Below are 19,807 nucleotides of genomic sequence, written 5' to 3' on the forward strand. Positions count from 1 at the left end.
CAGCGAGAGGTGCTTTGTGCATTTATCTGGTAAAGGTGTTCGTGACCCCCCATCCCCCCCCATCCCACCCCCCCCCCCCCATCCCACCCCCCCCCCCCCCCCGCCAAACCCAACCTCCCCAAGACGAGACCAAAGACGACATTTTCATCCGTTGCCTTGATTGGTCAAAACAAACGTGCAAAGATGCCACATCGTCCAATCAGCTCTAAGTATCGTACAGCAAGTCCCACCTTTCCCGAACGGATCTGCCGAAGGGTTAGGGTTGGATTGTGAGGTTGTAAAAAAAAAAAAATGGCGCCATGCAAACTTGCTCAGTCAACGTAACTAATGGCGCTTATTTGCATTCCTTTCTCTTGAATCTTTCCCCGTTTGAACTGACAAATTTGCATTTGAAATTCCCTAAAATGCCACAAGATGGTGCTAAACTAATATCGAAAAGGAAAGTAGTCATTGGATTCAAGAATGTATGTGAACTCACTGAGAGAGACGACGACGATGGGGAGAAGCTAAATTTCGGTTCTGGAGAGTCTTTTTGGAAAGTAGTAATTGGAGCCAAAAGAGGACGTTGAATTAATACAACTCATTTGTTTGAAGACATTTCTTTTGTTCTTTCTCCAAGGTTAGCCATATTGTTCGTAAAAGTTACGGAGAGTCTTGCTGCATACGTTTTCAATTGTTTTGGGATAATAGTGTGTATTTTTTTATTTTTATTTATTTATTTATTTTTTTTTTAATTTATTTTTTATTTTTTTAATAATAATAATAATAGTGTGTATTGATAGAGACTATTGGGGGGCTAGCTGGTGAGGGAATTAATCCCTATTTTTTGCTATGGTCTAAATCAATATCCCCTGGAATATAAAAACACAGAAGTATTAATTTTGTTCTTATTCTAAAAACACAAAAGAAGTCACTTCCTGACTCACATAAAAAGCTCATGGAGATAAAAAAAAAAAAATATGCTGATTTCATTGCGACGTGTGAATGGACTTCCACTCTATAGCGCTGGTGAGTGAATAGAAAAGCAATGACAAGAAAGTACAAGAGGTTGTGTGAGAAAACAAAGCAGCACGAGTAGGCAGCTCGTGGGGGGGGGGGGGGGGGGGGGTTGGGGGCTTTTGCTTGACCCCCCCCGAACGCGCCGTATTTGCTCTCTTGTCAGAGCAAATAATGGCGGACTTGTTTGCTGAAAGCGCCGATGTGAAGCCGCTGCATATTAAAAGCGCCTCCCGAGCTCCAAACTAATGCGAGCGATGTTGGTTTTCCGATGCAGACTTTCAATGTTGAACGTCGGCTTACATTTCGCCGTCGCGACTTACAAATTGTGGCCCAACCGGTGACAATTGCTGCCCGAAAAGGTAAAGCGGCGTTTAACGACTCCCCCACTTCGCTTCTTTGTTTGCCGACGCTGAAAGGAGGCCTTCGATTGGAACACAAAGCTGCCTGGCCAAGATAAGCTCGCCCGCCTGGCGTTCATTAAAATGAGAGGGACGGAACATCTCCAAAGGATTTAGGGGCCGTTTTTGTCAGCTTGTTGTCATATGTGATTGGAGATTAGCGTGTGCGGCATAGAAAACTTCAGGTTGGTCGACGGATTAGTTCCTAACCCAAAAACCTACCCGAAACCCAACCCAGAGCTTTTGCCCTTTCCTATGCTCAGATGATAAGAGTTCCTAACCCTAATTCTAACCCGACCCAAATCCTAATCCCAACCCCAACCAGTTTGGTCAGCATGTGTTCTACTGCTGATCCGTGACCCGGGATTCCCATTCCCAACATGCTGTGGTTTGCTTTTATGATAAAATAGTACATGACCCCCAACTCCAACGTTAACCCTAAATTCTGCCCCCAAAACTGCAATTTTTCTTTACATGTACAAGATTATAGTCGTAAACCTAATTTAAAAATCTGAAATTTACCATATATTAATTCTCACTTTCCACATATATTTTTTTCAGTTACATATATGTTTTTTTTTCTTCTTTACTTTAAAACAAGGCGGGTTGTAAAGAGGGGGGCAATTTGGGCTTTAAAATTAAAAAAATATATATTTTTCTTTTCTTTTTTTTTTACTTTTTGACAGACATTCAATTTAAACTAGACTGGTGGTTAGGATGTGGCCAAGTGATTAAACAGAATTTTGGATTCTTAAAACGAAAATAAATACGGGCAAATAAATAAATAAACAAACAAAGAAAAAAAGATTTAAAAAACAAATTGTCTTTTTTGAAAAAAGAAAAGGAAAAACAAAATTGTATGGTTTTTTTGGGGGGGGGGTTGTTTTTTTGTTTCCTCTTTTTCCCCCCTCCCTTTCCCCCCCCCAAATATATATATATTTTTTTACAGCGGGAAGTCCTTTCAATGATTAAAACAATACAGCATATGAAAAGATGTCTTAAAAATGGTGCCTGTGCCTACTCTAACCTCTTCGAGGTCGAGCCTTTAATCCATAAATCTAAATCTAACCCTAAAGATAACCCTGTGATTGAGACTAGATTAGAGTGTGCAGCGGAAACAAACTCCAGGTTGGGAAATCCCTAACCCAACCGACATCCTATCTTTATAAAAGCCCAATTATTGATACAGCTCCTTCCAAATTTAATGTTTGCTTCCCCCCCCCCCCCCCCTTCCTGGCTGGCAACAGGACGGACAGCCCGTTGACCTCGTTTGCTGACATCCATCGGAAAGGCGGTCCTGCGGCGTGGAAAGCGGCGGCCCAACGTGAGAGGCGTGCAGACGTTTTGCAGCGTTATCTGTCAAATTGCGCCTCTTTGAAGGTATAAGTGCAAATTAAATGTGCGCCCCTCCCTCCCCCGCCCCCGCCAACCCCCCTGGAGGGTAACTTGGGCGAGCGGAACTCTGACAGAACCTTCTCGCCCGCGGCTCATTGGCCACTGATAACCTCGTTAGTACGCCGCAAACAATTACGCTCTCATTAAAACGGCTTCAGGTGACGACTCGGAGAGTTAAGGAGGCAAAACGCAAGTGCCTTGTTGACACAGACCTGCCCTGCTGCACACCTTTTTTTATTTTTTTTGGTTTGCTTCCCGCACTGCAAATCAGCCAAGATTTACTCATTCACTGCCAGCCTTCTACAGGAATATAAAGACCAAATAGATTCACCAGCAAAAAGAAAAAAAGAAAAAAAGAGTTGGGCTCCATTTTTTTCTGCCTTTTAGTAATCAGCAGGATCATTTGTGTTGGTTTCACCAAAAACACCGCTTTCAGACCAAAAAGCAGAGAAAATCAGCTCGTTGCGAAATAAAACACAGTCCTATAATTCTATTGCAGTTGGGAGTAGAAATACACTTGTTTTAAAACATTGAGGATTTTTTATTTTTTTTTTAAGAGCTCAGTATTGTTCATTCGGAAATGTCATCATCATTGCTCTTTATTTTTTATTTTTATTTTTATTTTTTTTTGTGTATGGGTGAGTATGTGTATGTGCGTGCGTGCGTGTATTTGTTGAGGACAACATTGAGGATTTTTTATATGCGAGTCGAGTCAAATTTTCCTTGAATTTTTTTTTGATCAAATCAAGCAATATGTTCCTCATTTCCTTACTTTAGAGGGCTAATTTTTAACTCTTCACTCTGAGAAGTTGGATAAGCCCAGACATGGTTGAGTTGATTTCACTGCTGCCAGACATTCTTCTCTGGGGGGAGGGGGTGGGAAGGGGGGCCGGATGGACTCTGGACTCTCCATTCTCACCTCTTTCAACTTGTTTTTTTATTAACATCGTTCTGAAAGCTTGAAGTGAATTCAGATTTTCATTTTAACGTTCATATCCCGAACATGGAACACCGACTTGTCCTTAATCTGATTTACATTGTTCAACTAAAAAATATGGCTGTGAGCTAACATTAAATGAGATTTGAATAACAAAGTGAAATTGCATCTAAAAGTTGACAAAGCGGTCTTGAGGAGGTTTCAACAAGAACACAAATAAATCATTCCATTAAACAAAACGTGAATCCAAAACCACTTCAACTGCCTAACTTGAAAACAGCATTTCCAAAACGTCTTCACATGACACAATGTGCGTTATAACAAGTGACAAATGAAGCTCTTGAAGGCAACTTTAGCAGCCCGCTAACGCCCGCAACACAAACACGCACACCACTCCTTCCTTTCCGCCCCCCCCCCCCCCCCCGCGGTTAAGATGCCATGTTGACGATACCAAATTCCAAAACAATCTTTCTTATTCCCGCTTCCAAATTTAGCAGCTTAACTCGTAAAACTGTGGGTGATTTGTGACGGGAGGCGAAACGTGTCCGCTCGTGGTGCGGGCGAGCTAACCTGCTAGCTAGCTTCGCTAGCTCACATTTTTCATGAATGCGATAATGCGATACTCGCCAGTCAAAAATGTTTATGCTTCTGTTGACAGTAACAAAAAGATGACACAAAACAACCTCAGGTATGGTAAGATGTTTTTGCCCCCCCCCCCCCCCCCCCCCCCCCCAGGTAAGATGTTTTTGCCCCCCGCCCCCCACTGCTGTTAACAGTTCAACCTTGTTGGAATTCTGCACTCTACTGACGGAAGTTTTGCTGTAATGTGTTTCAAAGCTCTTTGGACTGTCAAGGCCGTCCGAGTGGATGCGATGCGTTCAATGGCCTCGCACAAACGTTCGGTAATTGGGAAGCCGAGCACGCCACGCAGGTTAAAAGGGAGAATTTTATTGAGACCTTTGCTGCCGTCTGTTCTTTAAAAAAAGCAAGATACCATTTGCACGGCACCGCGTCTGCATTTCAACACAACACAAGACTCCCTTTTCACTTGCACTGCTCGTCATCAGACGAGAGCTGTTTTTTTTTTTTTTTTTATCTTCGCCCCACGTTAACGATTCTGTTCGGCGCCTCGAATATCCGCGCGGTTTTGAGGCTGTCGCATATTTTTAGACGTGCCGAGAAGTGGGACGCACGAACAAGCCCGCCGTTTTTTTTTTTTTTTTTTTTTTTTACTCATGCACAGGTAATGAAAGCGATGCATGCGAGCCATCAAACGCATCCGGATGAGCATGAGGATCCCCGCAGGCCCCCCCCGCGACCCGCCTGATCCTCCATCAGCACGTTGAAGCCGTCCCCGGCAGGTGACAGGAAGAGGCTCCAAACCCACGAGCAACGGAGCGCGTCTATCTTTCATCTCCTCTGACTGCCTTCACCTCCCACGTCTCGGCGAGGGAGACTATTTCCTACGCCGCTACGCTGATGGAGGGGGGGGGGGGGGGGTTGTCCGCACGCAGGATCCCTCAAAGGGTTTTCATCAACACCTTTTTATGAGATAAGAGCAGCTCCCTACCGTGAGGGCGCTCCGGATTCCGACCGCTTTCGGGCCCTGTGCGAACACTTTGCTTCCCGCTGAGCAACATCCGCGCCCCCCCCCCCCTCACCCCCCCCCCCCTTTGCTGAACTACATTTTCTCGGCTTACCGAAACTCCCACACGTTTCGATGGCGTGCCTTTTTCTGCCTTACGTCATGGCGTCTCTAATCAAAGGAGAGCGCGGCGTGAAATCAGAGGCGTTTTCAATTAGAGTTCGGGGAGACGGCGGGGGGGGGGGGGGGGGGGGGGGAGCGGTGCGAGCATCCTCACCGCTTACGGATTAGGGCAGCTGGCCTCAACACACTGCATGTTTTCAAATGTATTATTCATGTCACGTCATGTATTCATATTCCATACGGCTTGTCCGGGTCGGGTTCAGGGTTAGAGGGAAGATGGAGACGATCTCTGCTGCCTTAGACTGGATTTACACCGCTGGTCCAAATGCTCCGTTGCGACGTCATGCCGATATCCGGTATTTATTTATTTTTTTCCTTTTTTCTTTTTTTAAATTTAAAAAAAAAAAAAAATCCGGTATTTATTTATTATTTCACACGTGTGGGGGTTATTATTATTATTATTATTTAATTTTTTTTTGTGTTGAAAATGTCTTACTTTCTTTAAAAGATATAATGTTAATAGTTAAACAAACGTGCCATTTTTTGGGTCCCCTGAAAAGTAGCTATTTTGGAGGTACAAGGTTTCGGCCCGATGACAGCGATATCCCAAAAAATTATTATTATTATTATCTATTCATGTGTGGCCAAAATTTTAGCGCTTTTTAATTTTGTCAAGTCTCAGTCTAACTCGTACAAACACATTTCTTTCGAGGTTTGTGCAAATATTTTCATTTTTGTAAACGAGGCCAGTCGTTTATACCAAACAACAATCCCCGCCTCACCGCCGCCGCCGCCCCAATTTTTGGGATACAAGAAGAACGCATGAGGTCCACATACCATGCATCCATTTTGTTTACCGCTTATTGTCATTGAGATCACAAGATGGAGCCTACCCTAGTTGTCTTGTGAGAGGCGGAGTTACCCTAGAATTGGTTGCCAGTCGCAGGGCACATATTCTCACTTAGTGAGGCAGCGTGAGCGGGTGTCCCCCAAACTCGAGGTTGTGGGTTCGAACCCTGGCCATTGTGACCATTTTCCCAAGATTGTCCTTGAGCGAGAAACCGAATCCCCCCCGTTGCTCTTGCTGCTGAACCATCAGCAAGGTAAGTGGGGGAAGTCAATGTGAAGTACTGCCCACGCAGGTGAAAAAGTGCTATACGGGTCAAATCAATACCATAGGGACAATTTAGGGTCTTCAATTAGCCCGATATTACGAAGCATTTGTGGAATGCGGGAGGAGGCCGAAATTCCTGACGAAAATCACAGCAACCGCAGGATACGTCATGCAAAATCCACACGGGGGGAGGCCCGAGGCCAAAACTGAAGATCCGATCTCAGAACTGTAAACTCGAACCCGCCGTGCAGCTATGAAATGAGAAGTGTAGCATGTAGCATGTAAGTTAGCTTCTTTCAAAGACAACATCTTCGAGATGTGATCAAACAATCAAATCTCCCTTGGGGGGGGGGGGGGTGATGGGGGGGGGGGGTGCTGGGGGGGGGGGGGTCGTGTCAGCACAGTTGTCAGAGTTTCATCAAGTAGGCAAGGAACAAAAAAGACAGATGACGACAAGAGAGGCGTCTTAACAAAGGCAGCTGGAATCAACTCGCACTCCGATTCCCCCCCCCCCGCTGTTTTTTTCTGGGGAGTATCTCATTTCTCAAGACACTAATTAATGTTCCCGCAAGAGGTGTGAATTTTTTGTCAAAGACAAGAAAGAGCTGGAACGATTTCTACAGACGAGCTGCAACTGCGCGGAAATGTGAAGCAACAGGACGGCCATTATGATTCGGGTTTGGGTTTGGACGCTTCCATTGGCGTCGGGGCAGCCATTTGCACCCACAGCATCCAAAGCGAGGGTACTCGCGCACGGATAGTAATCAGGCCAAATCCACAAGAAGTCAGAAACGGTTCTTTTTTTTTTAATTATTGTAAATGGTTATCATGTGGTGTTAAAAGGAAACCTTGACTATCATGACAAAGTTTGCTCTATATTATTTATTTGGTTTGTTACTAACACAAGTATGAGATTCATTTTTTTTCATTTTGTAGAAACTTTATTTGGACGTACGCCGCCGTTGTTATTTGTGACGTAGCGTTCCTAAAGGGACGATCAAAATTCTTGAAGGCATCTGGTGAATGACTCTCTCGATCGCATGCTGTTTCTTTAGGAACGCTACGAGGCTTACCTTTGCTTTCTCGGAAGGCGTTTCACATTGCTCGGCAGAGAGCCGGCAAATAACAATGGCGGCGTACGTCCAAATAAAGTTTCAACAAAATGTGTTAATCTAGAAATGATGTTATGTAAGTAGTAACCAAATAAATAATACAGAGCAAACTTGTCATGACAGTCGGGGTTCCTTTTAAGATTTTTTTGGGGTTGGTTTGACAATCGGGAACGTTAAAAACTACAAATAGAGCAGAAGACCGCGTCTCACGAGGAGGAACGTGCACGAATCAATGGTGACATTTTATTGATATTTACTTCTATTTATATACTTAGTTTTGTATTTATTTCGACATTTATTTTTATATTTATTTTTGTATTTTATTTTTATATTTATTTTTGTATTTTATTTTTACTTGTATTTATTATGGATATATATATATATATATATATATATATATATATATATATAAATTATATATATATATATATATATATATATGTATATATATATATATATATATATATATATATATATATATATATATATATATACATATAGTATATTTTGTTGTTTTTATTTTCCTTTATATTAACTTTTTTTGTATTTATTTTTGAATTATATTGTTTGTAATCGTTTTTATTGTCACTTTATTTATTTTGAATTTTGGCAGTTTTGGTCCTCCACATGTGTGTAGATTACACACCGATACGTTTGCCTCAGCGAACTTTGCAACCGCATGACGGAACGAAATTTCATTCCTTATACTTTGTCTATCAGAATGACAATAAATAAAGTCCGAGTCGAAGACGCCCACTTTTGCAGTGTAATGTTTTGCCGATTTCCGTCATAAAGTCCCGAGCGAATAATAGCCAGCTCATCCGTTACGCCATTTTGGAAAAAGAGCAACGTGAAGGGGGATGAAAATCCATTCCTGCATTTGCACCTTTAACGAGCTCCTTCGTGGCCTTTGTGCCGTCGTCCAATAAAGTCTTGCGAAATCTGTGAAAATGTCACGAAACGACAAATCTCGCGCTTTGGCTTCGCATAATGCTTCCATTGTTCGTAACATTCCGGTTTGCCTGAACACGTTTGAAGTGGTTGCATCCTGTTGCCATGGGAGAAAGACAGACAGACGAAAAGAAAGAAGACTCCCGGCTGTCCTTGAAGAAGAAAAAAAAAACCCACCCCGAGCGAAACCCCCCCACCCACCACCGCCGCCCCTTCCCTCCCCCTTCTTGTGAGCTTTTTTTCCCAAGAAGAGGAATTTTCTTCCAAAATCGGCGCTTGAGGAACCTCAGTTCTGCTCGAGCGATATCCTAAGGCTGAATTTTTTTTTTTTTTTTTTTTTAAGAGCTCAGTATTGTTCATTCGGAAATGTCATCATCATTGCTCTTTTTTTTTTTTTCCTTTCTTTTTTCTTTTTTTTGTGTATGTGCGTGCGTGCGTGTATTTGTTAGCTCACCAAAAAAACCTATTAGAAAAAATCTCATACCGTTCACCTAAACCGAACACCGCCTTCAGGAGACCCGGGAAGGACCAAAGAAAACCAAGGAAGGTGAAATCCAGCACCGACCAGACACCACCCACCGGGCCACCCACCAGAACTCCTCCCCAACCCAAGAAACATCCAGACCCCAACAAATCCAAAAAACATAAAATCAGGGAGGCCTCAAGAGACCGAAGGAGAGACCGAGAAAAGGATCCTAAGGCTGGATGACGACACGCATCATCATCATCATCATCATCATCATCATCATCATCATCATCATCATCATCATCATCATCATCATCATCATCATCATCATCGTCATCGTCATCCAGGGAACAAGCCCAGGCCTGGAGAACTCAAGCCGCGACTTACTGACTTTGGCAAGTTCAAGACGGAGGCCGGCCGGATTTCCCCCGCCGGTGAAACGGAGCGCATTTGGCTTCAAAAGGCTCGGAGAATCTTTTACGCACGGGCTCAAGTTGGTAGCAGAAAGTCACAATCGGACCGACACCGGAACACAACAAGCTACAATTACGACACGCCTGCCAACCTCGGATTTTTTTATTTATTTATTTATTTACTTTTTCTTTTCTTTTCTTTTTTATATATAATTTCTCTCTGCGTCACAAACAAAACAAAATTCCGGAGCCCCTCAGGTGACACGGTAGGGGGGGGAATAAAATCATTTGCGTTCCCTCGCAAAAATTGCGAGTTAACGAGGGGACGCAATTATTATTATTTTTAAACCAGTTGATGTACTTCCGGGTCAACTTCTGTGTGAACCAAAAACAACAAGGATGGAGCGTTTACAGCGATGGGAAAGCTTCATCGAATTTTATTTTGAAAAGCTAGATATTTACGCTAAAAGGTGCCGCCGCCTCTTACCCGCGCATTCGAGGCTAGAGGATCCAAACTGGCCCGGACGTACATCCACGCGCAAAAAAAAATAAATAAATAAAATAAATTTGCGTTTTCTCGCATTTATTTATTTATTTATTTATTTAGGGAACGCAAATCATTTTTTTGCCCCTCCCATGTCACCTTATGGGCTCCGTACAAAAAAAGATGTGGAGGGTAAGAGGAAATAATTGAGAAGCACTGCTTTACAGGAATAATGATCGCATAACATAAAATGTGATGTACACTCGCACGCACGCACGCACGCACGCACGCACGCACGCACATATACATACTCACCTACATACAAAAAAAATAATAATAATAAATAAAAGAAAAAAAGAGCAATGATGATGACATTACCGAATGAACAATACTGAGCTCTTTTTGAAGAAAAAAAATATTAGATATTTTAATTGAACTTTAAAAAAAATAATAATAAAAAAAAAAAAAAAAAATTTTTTTTTTTAAATGTGATGTCAAAAAAAAAAAAAAAAAGTGGTAAATTTGTCACTAGTCACTTTGGGGAAGAAAAGTCAACAGCATTGGGAAAATGTGTTAATTATGGAGACTGCATGGAAGCTCGTGTGAAGCCGGCACTTTGAACTTCAGAGGCATAATTGTCCGGGAAAATACTGGCTCAGTACCAAATTTGGGCGTTCGACTTTTATAGCTTCTGTTGTATACACAGAAATGGCTTTTTTCAAAACAATAAGTCACTTTTATTATTGTGGCTTTCCGTTCGCAGCGGCGTAGAAGTCCACTTGGGAAAAACACCTGTCGGCGTGATACAGCGAAGTTGAACCCCGCTGCAATAATATTACAAAACAAAAACAAAACAAAACGTATCGTTAAATGAACGGCTCAGAATCATTGCGCTCATTCAATGTCGCGGCCGGTCCGATAACACTTAATTCATAATTGAGCAATAAACCTCCAAGTGCGACAAGTGGAACTCAGGCTCCCTCTAGTGGCAGGTGAAAGATTTACTGAATTAAATGTTGTGCATAATGTTACAATGGCTTAAAACAGCAGACGAGCAGCAACGAGTTAGCTGCGTAAACAGGCTGCCTTAAAAATCAAACAATAAAAGTTTTTAAAAAAAGGATTGTAATTATATTTCTAGTATTTAACTCATTCACTGCCATTGTCAAAAATGTATTCAATAATTTAACTATTTCTATTAGTTGAACATTTTTCCCCAGTTTTGTTAACAAGAGTATGAAAATCTAGAATTTCTTTTATTGTACATTTAGAGCAGATATAAGATTTGTGATTCATCGTGAGTTAACGAGTGAAGTCATGCGATTAATTACGATTAAAAAATTGAATCGCCTAGCGCCCCTAATTTTTAATAATCTTTTCTTTAAAACGAAAAAGATTATTAAAATAAATAGTTTTTTTTTGTTTAAAAGAAAAAAATATTCAAAATTAGGGGCATCAGGCGATTAAAATTTGTAATCGTAATTAATCGCATGATTTCACCAGTTAACTCACGATTAATCAAAAATGTTATATCTGTTCAAAATTAAAAAAAATTAAAAACTAGGTTTTCATACTCTTGTTAACAAAAATGAAAAAAAAAGAAAGTTAAACAAATAGAAATAGTTTAAATGAATAAGTTAAAGATCAAGTGTGTTCATTAGTTCGCCGAGCAGCGGATGTTGCTGCTGTCACTTTTTTCTCAACAAGAATCAACAGGCTACTCAATGTTGATTTTGCAAATGTTGACTTGACTGTTTGAATACGAGGAGGACGTTTGGTTGCAAAATGCTTTTGCTGCCCTCATTTGTTTAAACAAGTCATTTAAAAGGGACACATTTGGAACAATTGACTTTTTAATTGCTGCTTCACAAATAGTTGGGGTCTCTGGAGTCAATGTCAACAAGCACAGAATGTGTTCTTGGTTTTAGGGATGGACGATTATGGGGGAAAAAAATCGTCACAATTATTTTTGATTGAGATCGAAATCACGATTATTCAAACAATGATTCAATCATTTCAAACGACTAAAACTCTTGAACACTATTCCTTTTTGTCACGTACAAAATGACCTTGTAAATAAATGAAATTCAAGCCTCTTGCATTTTCATTCTTAAGCAGAAGCATTACTTTTATCGCGTGATCATATTTATTTGATCTTATGCTCCTTTCCTAAATGATTGAAAACTGCTGCTAAAATAATATCATTTGAAATAAAAATTTAAAATTTAAAAAACAATAAAAAAAATAATAATTACGATTATTTCGGCAGCAATTGAAATCCCGATTATTCAATCAATTATATTTTGCTACGAAACAAGAAAATATTTAAACATTTAAAAAATATTAAGACAAACTAAATTAGCTGAAGCACTACAATTATGTAAGTTCCTTTTGGACCAAAAAAGATTTAAAATAGAAAATTTGCAAATACATAAATATAAACAACTCAAAATTAGTTTTACTTCTGTTAACGATTGTGCCAATTTTTGTAATTGTTGAGTGTATTAATTGAAATTGCATAACCCTAAAAAAAAAAAAGGGTCGCTACACCGTAGAAAAGTCAGCAAAGTATAAAAGTCCAATTTAGCAACACGGCGCCTGGAGTGCGTCGTCTGTCCTACAAAACTAACGAGCTTGTGATGCTTTCTTCCTCTAAAAAGTAAAGCAGCTGTCACACGAGGAAAAGCTCTGTAATCATGCCCCAGATGTTTTATACGCAAAACACGGAAAAAGGTCAAGCGGCCGTGTCGTTTTTTTCTTTCCACGCGTATAATTCCTATCATTGTTGCTAAGGACGGACGGACGGACGGACGGACGAATGCCACACGCTGCCAGATAAGAACGAGGGAGGACAATTTCATTAATAACGGCGGAGAAAAGCACAAAGAAAATGCAGAATCATCACCGACTGACAATGCGATGCTGAGACAACAACACGCGCACAAAGTCTACAGAAACGCATGTGAATTCCTGCCCACCCAGAATGCTGCCTTGCTCCAGCACGCTAAGGCGAGGCAGATAATCCCCTCTAACCTGGGGGCTGGGGGGGGGGGGGGGGGGTCGACAGGAGGAGGAGGAGGAGGGGGGATTTAAGTGTGCCGCAAGGTGTCACAAGCATTTACGCAGCCCAAATGCGGACACTTCATTAGGTACACCGTCAAGTTGATTTCTTTGGGTCAACAAAAAGAGAAATGTCACCCGCTGCATGTTTAGCTGACGTTTTGAGGATAAAAGAAAAATCTATAATAATATCACAGTTATAATTAGCTTCTGTAGCTAAATATAGAAAATAATCAAATGTGTCCATTTGTTTGACTTTTATCAAATATCGAAATCATAAAAGTCACATCGTAGAAAAGAACATAATTTGATATGCTTTGATATTTTTTTCAGTTATTTTGAGTTGGGGATGCGCGAGTACCGATAGCAGACGTCATTGTCAGGACCACACCGGGCCTGATTTGAAGGTATCGGTACTCACGACGTCTTGTGGCCGTGTTACGATCAGGAACTACAAATTAGAAATTAGAAGAAGAGAAATGTCATTTCATGCAATTTTATTGATTTTTTTTATATTGGGACATAAAGATCTTTCTTTAAAAATTATCTGTCATTGTTTTTGTTTTTTTGTGTGTGTGTTTTTTTATGTACCTAAAGTACTTGTGGTATCGGAGTGGTATCGAGTATCTAAATTTTTTTGGACAAAAATTTATCTATAAAACAATAGATATTCGATTTTCTGCCTTCTTCAAATAATGCATTTTATTTTCCATTTTATTTTATTTTTTGCATTTGAAAGCTATTTCTTTAAAATATATTTAAATCATTGCTGATAATAGAAAAAAAAGAAAAGATCCAATTTGACTTTTCTTAGATACTTTTTGGGAAAAACAAACACTTATTTGGATAATGCAAATAATATTAAACACAAAATGTTCATTCAAACATAAAATATAAAAATGGCCAAACTATATTATTATTTTTTATTTTATTTTTTTCAAAATATTTTTGTAAAATAAATATAATTTGTATACATTACACGAGCCATTTTAGCTTTTTTCACATTCACGGTAAAAAAAATATTATTATTACTATTATTCGTAGCTGAGCAGAGATTCAAACCCAGAACTTTGAATGCGAGGCAGACATACTCACTCGGGCTGCTCAATTTTTTTTTGCCGCCGATTCCTTGTGAAAAGTGAAATCCAGCGCTAACCAGACACCACCCACAGAGTTCCAAAACCACAACACAAACAGATTAGGGAGACCTCCAGAGACCAGAGGAAAGACTAAAGAAAGCTAAATAAAAAGCACATCTGCCAGGAATCAAATCTTGGATGCTGACTGACGGCATGAGAGCAGATGAGGATGTCATGTGTGTGTGTGCGTGTGTGTGTGTGTGTTCAGGTAAGCTCACCCGAAAGCCAAATAACGGCGTTCTGCACTTACGCAACCTCTTGACGAGTTGCACAGAAGCAGCAAGAAACCACAAGTCCTTTTCCCTTAATCTGGATACGTTTAAAGCCACTAAGCAGCCTTTCATCACTTCTGCATCCAGCTGCGATGTTTTTACTCAAAACAGTGCAACCCCCTCCCCCTCCGTCCCGCCGGCCCCTCCCCCTTCATCACGCCAACACACCCACGCACCCGCCAACCGGAGGAATTCAAGAAAAGATCAGCACAGTCGCAGGTGAAAAAAAAAAAAAGCTCCCCGCTGGAAGTTATTAGAGCGCGTGTAATTCCTGTCCGCGGCGACTCGCTCAAATATCTGACGGCAGCAAAAAAAAATATATATATATATATATATATATATTAAAATTTTTGTCCACTTTTATGTTAGCAAGAATGTGAAAACTAAAACAAATATTTCATTGTACATTTTATTGTACATTTATAACAGATTAAAAAAAAAAATAATAATCGTGAGTTAACTATTAGTCATGTGATTAATTACGATTACAAATATTTTTACCGCCTGACACCACTAACATGGTCAATGCAAAAAAATAAAAATAAATAAAAATAATAATTCTGGTAAATATACATTTTAACAAATTAATTTAAATGTGTGATTTATTTTTGTACAAAATTGTTTAGATGCTCGATACCACTCCGATACCACTAGTACTTTAGAAACGTAAAAAAATGAAAAAAGAAAACAAACAAACAATGACAGATATTTTTTTAAGAAAGACCTTTAAATCCCAATAATATCAAAAAAAAATTCAATAAAATTGCATGAAATGACATTTCTCTTCTTTTAATTTCTAATTTGTAGTTCCTCATTGATTAATTATGATAAAAACATTGAACTGCCTGACACCTCCAATATATATATATATATATAAAAAATTTTTTTTTATTAATTACTCTTTTTTTTTCATCATGATGTCATCAGAAACGCAAGCTGCCCGTTGATGGCGTCACAGCAAAAACATGCATTAATTAAACTCCAACGGCGCATGCAAAGCAATTACGGTCTGACGGCGAGCGTCCCCGACGGCGCTGCTCACCGCCGCGCTTCGTTACAGCCGTCATGCTGAACACGCGTGACGTCAAACGTCCTTTCGCTGTGATATGTGCTTTCTCTCAGCTCAAATTGACAACCAGCCGCCCGGCACAAGTAAATCTTATTAGGAAGGAAGAAGAAAAAAAAGTTCCTTCGCGGCTTCGTAAGCTGCGGTGGAGTCAGTGGGCGGGTCACGTCGCAGAACTTCAACGTGCCACTGCTTCAAGAGCCGCTGTCCATTTTTTCTTTTCTGTCGCCAGCACTCGTAGAAAATGTGTTTTCACACGCCCAGAAAAAAAAAAAAGTAACACAGTAGAAACCTTGAAAGTCAAACTCAGCAAATGTAGAATTTGACCTTGACAAATAGGCCTGGAAAAACAACAGCAGTCTCACCAACTCTTTTTTGTTTTTTCAGCTTTTGCTTGAGCTTTTTTGGACCCCTAATATTAGGGGTGTGAGGAAAAAATCGATTCGGCAATATATCGCGATATTACAGCGCGCAGTTCTCGAATCGATTTTTTAACATACATTTTTTTTGATGGGAATATTCAACAAAACGTCTTACTTAGGGTTAGGATTCACACATTAAGCATTGAAGAATGTTATATTAATGGAGCATTAAGCCTTAATATTTGATTTCAATGATGTTCAGACATGAAACAGATTGCAACAGATTGTTTGTTAAATGCAGCGGGCTCAGTTACAAGCCTGAATTTTCAGATCAATAAATACATTTTCATACAGATATTAGTCTACATGTTTACTGATTAGTATTTTCTAAATTTGAGTAAAAAAGAAAAGAAAATCGCAATAATCGGATTAATCGGTATCGAATTGAATCGTGATACGAATCGAATCGCCAGGTACTAGGCAATTCACACCCCTAATATATATATATATATATACATACTCCTGAATATTTTTACACTTGTGTGACAGTTTAAAATGCTCTCCGGTGTCGAAAGGGAAACAAATGACTTGTAAAAAAGCGAATATCCGATTTCAGGTTTGCTCGGCGGCGTATAATTAAGATACGCCGCCGAGCAAACCTGAAAACGTGACAAGCGAAATCAATCTGAAGTGACTGCATTTCTATTTCGGCACGTTTGTCGAGCTGTCGGTCACGGACGGGGGGGCGAGGGGGCCCCGCCGGGGGCGCGCGTGGGAATCCGGGGGCCCCGCGAGAGCTCGTCCTTTGTGCGGTCAGCGGACGCGCCGTCGGGCGCTAATCGCTAGCAGCGCCGCGCTTTCCTCTGCTTCATTGTCCTGCGGCGTCAACGTACAGAGCGCGGACGGTTCGACGGCAAAGCCAGCTTATTAAAAATGCATGTTCCGGGATTCGCGGCGAACTTATTTCCCCACGCGGCCGTACTGAGCTGAAGGAAGTCAACGTAAATCTCTCGTCTGCGCAGCCAGTGTTTACGCTTCATTAAAAAACATGATGAAGCGCGGCTTTGCACCTGCACAGTAGAAATGAACATTCTGCGTTTCAACCTTGATGCAGAGGAAAGTACGCGGGACCAACAATTCGAGGTTGCAAGTGGTACGCTTTGTAAGGATGAATTCATTGTCACGCAGCACAAACAGAAACGCTCACCGCCATAATCAATTCTTTTGTTGATTGTTTTATATAAATTATTGGTGTCAGGCCATTACATTTTTTTAATCGCAATTAATCGCATGACTCTCAAATTTTATATCTGTTTTAATATACAATAAAACGTACGATAAGTTTTTAATGCATTAATAATAACTTCATAAATTAATAACGTTTTCATACTCTTGTTAACATAAAAGTGGGAAAAATTGCTTAACCAATAGAAATATGGCTGCATCTTTGAGTTGTTGAAAATTTGGTGTACTGTATTGTGTGATATTGATTTGCGTTGAGGTCATTTTTCTGCCACTAGATGGCATAATGCCATTTGTAAGACATTGGTGCTTTTTCTTTTCATATTAAGAGCGACCTAAAAGAAAAAAGAAAAGAAAAAAGAAAAGAAAAAAGAATAGAAAAAAGAAAAGAAAAAAGAAAAGAAAAAAGAAAAGAGAAAAGAAAAAAGAAAAGAAAAAGAAAAGAAAAAGAAAAGAAAAAGAAAAGAAAAAGAAAAGAAAAAGAAAAGAAAAAGAAAAGAAAAAGAAAAGAAAAAGAAAAGAAAAAGAAAAGAAAAAGAAAAGAAAAAGAAAAGAAAAAGAAAAGAAAAAGAAAAGAAATAGAAAAGAAAAAGAAAAGAAAAAGAAAAGAAAAAGAAAAGAAAAAAGTAGAGAAAAAAGAAAAGAAAAAGAAAAGAAAAAATAAAAGAAAAATAAAAGAAAAAAGTAGAGAAAAAATAAAATAAAAAGAAAATAAAAAGAAAATGTCCAACCATAAATTAATGAATGAAACCCAAAATACTTGCACTCGCAAATGTTTGATCCAGTCAATATTATATTGACCTACGAGTTGACTTATAGCGGAATCGGGAAAACGGCGACTCACCGCTGTCTTCGATGGAGAAGTGGAAGATGTCGCTGGTGGCGTCGTCGCCCTTCCTCAAGATATAGCAGATGCGCATGTCATTGATGTCCGCTAAATGAAGAAATCAGAGAATATTTGTTATTTTGCTTTTGACCTTGAAACGTGCTCAGTGAAAAGCATCAGGAAGAGAAAACGTAACAGGAAAAGTACCGTACTTGCAAGTCAGTGTTACACGTTCAACTTCCGAAATTTATATTTCATTTATTCATTTCTTGTTTTTTTATTTAAGTCCGTTTTAATTCGTTTTCAGGGTGGTTCTGTCAGTTTTTTATTAGTTTTAGTTATTGAAAAAATTGTTCGTTTTAGTTTAGTTTTAGTATTAGTTTTAATTTTTTTTTACTTGTGCGCAGAGGTGGCAAATCCGGGTCCAGAGAGTAGAAACCCTGCCACAGTTTGGCTTTAGCCGTTGATGCTAGCTAGCTAAACATATCTTTTTGAATTATGGCCAAATACATTAACTTCAGCTTCATTGGACTATAACAAAATATCCCAAACATGTCTTATGGTGTACACATTATAGGTCACTACAAATGTGCCCCAAAAGAAAAAAAAAAAAAATCGATTCACATAAGAATTGCGATTCTTATTTACTCGGATTTAGAATCGATATAAAATGTCCCAAACTCTATTTTATTTTATTATAAAAGCTGTAAAAAAAAAACAATTATAGTTAGCTTTATAGAGTAGCAGTTGTGGTCTACACGCTGTTTTCGTGGAAAAATGCACTTTCCTTACAATTCAATACTTAATAAATGTAAAAAAATTAAAAAAATTAAAAAGACCTTATCTTTGTTTTAACATTTGTCATTATGTCTTGCAAAGCAGAGTGAAGTAGATCATGACGATTCTTTGCACATCCATAGATTGTAGCAGAAATCATTGCCAATCAAATCATTTTGAATTGAAAATCATTTTGAATCGAATCGCAGACCCAAAAATCGAAATTGAATCGAATCGTGAGCCATTCCAAGATTCCCACCCCCATACGTCACATTAATGGTGGATAAGTTATTACGTGATTTCTCTTGAAAAACGGGCATTTCAACCGGGGTGTGTAGACTTTTTATGTCCAGTGTATGTGCTAAAATTAAGTCTAGGAAAAACGGCACCACACTGACAACTGCATCAAGTGCTGCCTCCACGAGTGAAAATTTCCTTTTTTTTTATCTGCATTCGCAAGTGGGAGCCCGCTCACCTCGTCGCAACGCCCTGGCTCCGCCCCATTTTGCCCACTGAAGTGTCCTTTCAGCACTTGCATTGCAAAGAGTGACAGGAAATGTGCTATACATGCACTTGAGCCTGTAATGGCATTTTTTTTTTACTGAAATCAAAAATAGATCATCTCGTCCTCGGCTTGCGTTTTTTTGCTCGACAGTCAACGGTTGACGTCGCCATCTTCAATATTTGATGGCCAAGCGTTTTCCCTTCAAAGAGATCGATGCGTAGAAGAGCTTCTCTGCGTATTTCAAAAAGCCCAGGAGACGCCGTCTTTATTTACTGTCTGTTTACTCGTGAAATATTGAACAGGCCTCTCGGGGAAGGCGGCGGCTCGGTGAATAAAAGCCAGCGAGCGGCTGCACGCGGCCGGCTTGGCGTAAAAAAAGCTGCTTGCGCTTTGCAAAAATTCACCGATTGCGCCGTGACCTCTGCTCTCCCTTTGACGTATTTTGCCGGTTATTTATTGCCACGCCGGCAATCCTCCTGTCTGCTCGCACAAAATATGTCTCCGGCACTGTACAAATCACCTTTCAGTACTTTCCCTAAAGTGTCATCCATTAGAGGCTCTCTTTGGAATTCTCCGGTGAG

At 39.8% G+C, this 19,807-nt stretch overlaps 1 protein-coding gene across 1 annotated transcript in view; it reads right to left on the minus strand.

The window, feature by feature from the left end:
• frem2b (FRAS1 related extracellular matrix 2b) overlaps window positions 1–19,807 on the minus strand; it is a 97,869-nt gene that overhangs the window by 70,516 nt on the left and 7,546 nt on the right. The window contains exon 2 of the mRNA XM_086080436.1: window positions 17,963–18,052. Coding sequence (XP_085936562.1) covers window positions 17,963–18,052 — 90 coding nt within the window. The remainder of the gene's footprint in view (window positions 1–17,962; window positions 18,053–19,807) is intronic.

This window comes from Leptonotus elevatus, chromosome 7 (genome assembly GCF_054856555.1).
Source record: "Leptonotus elevatus isolate MCC_2025b chromosome 7, RoL_Lele_1.0, whole genome shotgun sequence".
NCBI classification, from domain to species: Eukaryota; Metazoa; Chordata; class Actinopteri; order Syngnathiformes; family Syngnathidae; genus Leptonotus; species Leptonotus elevatus.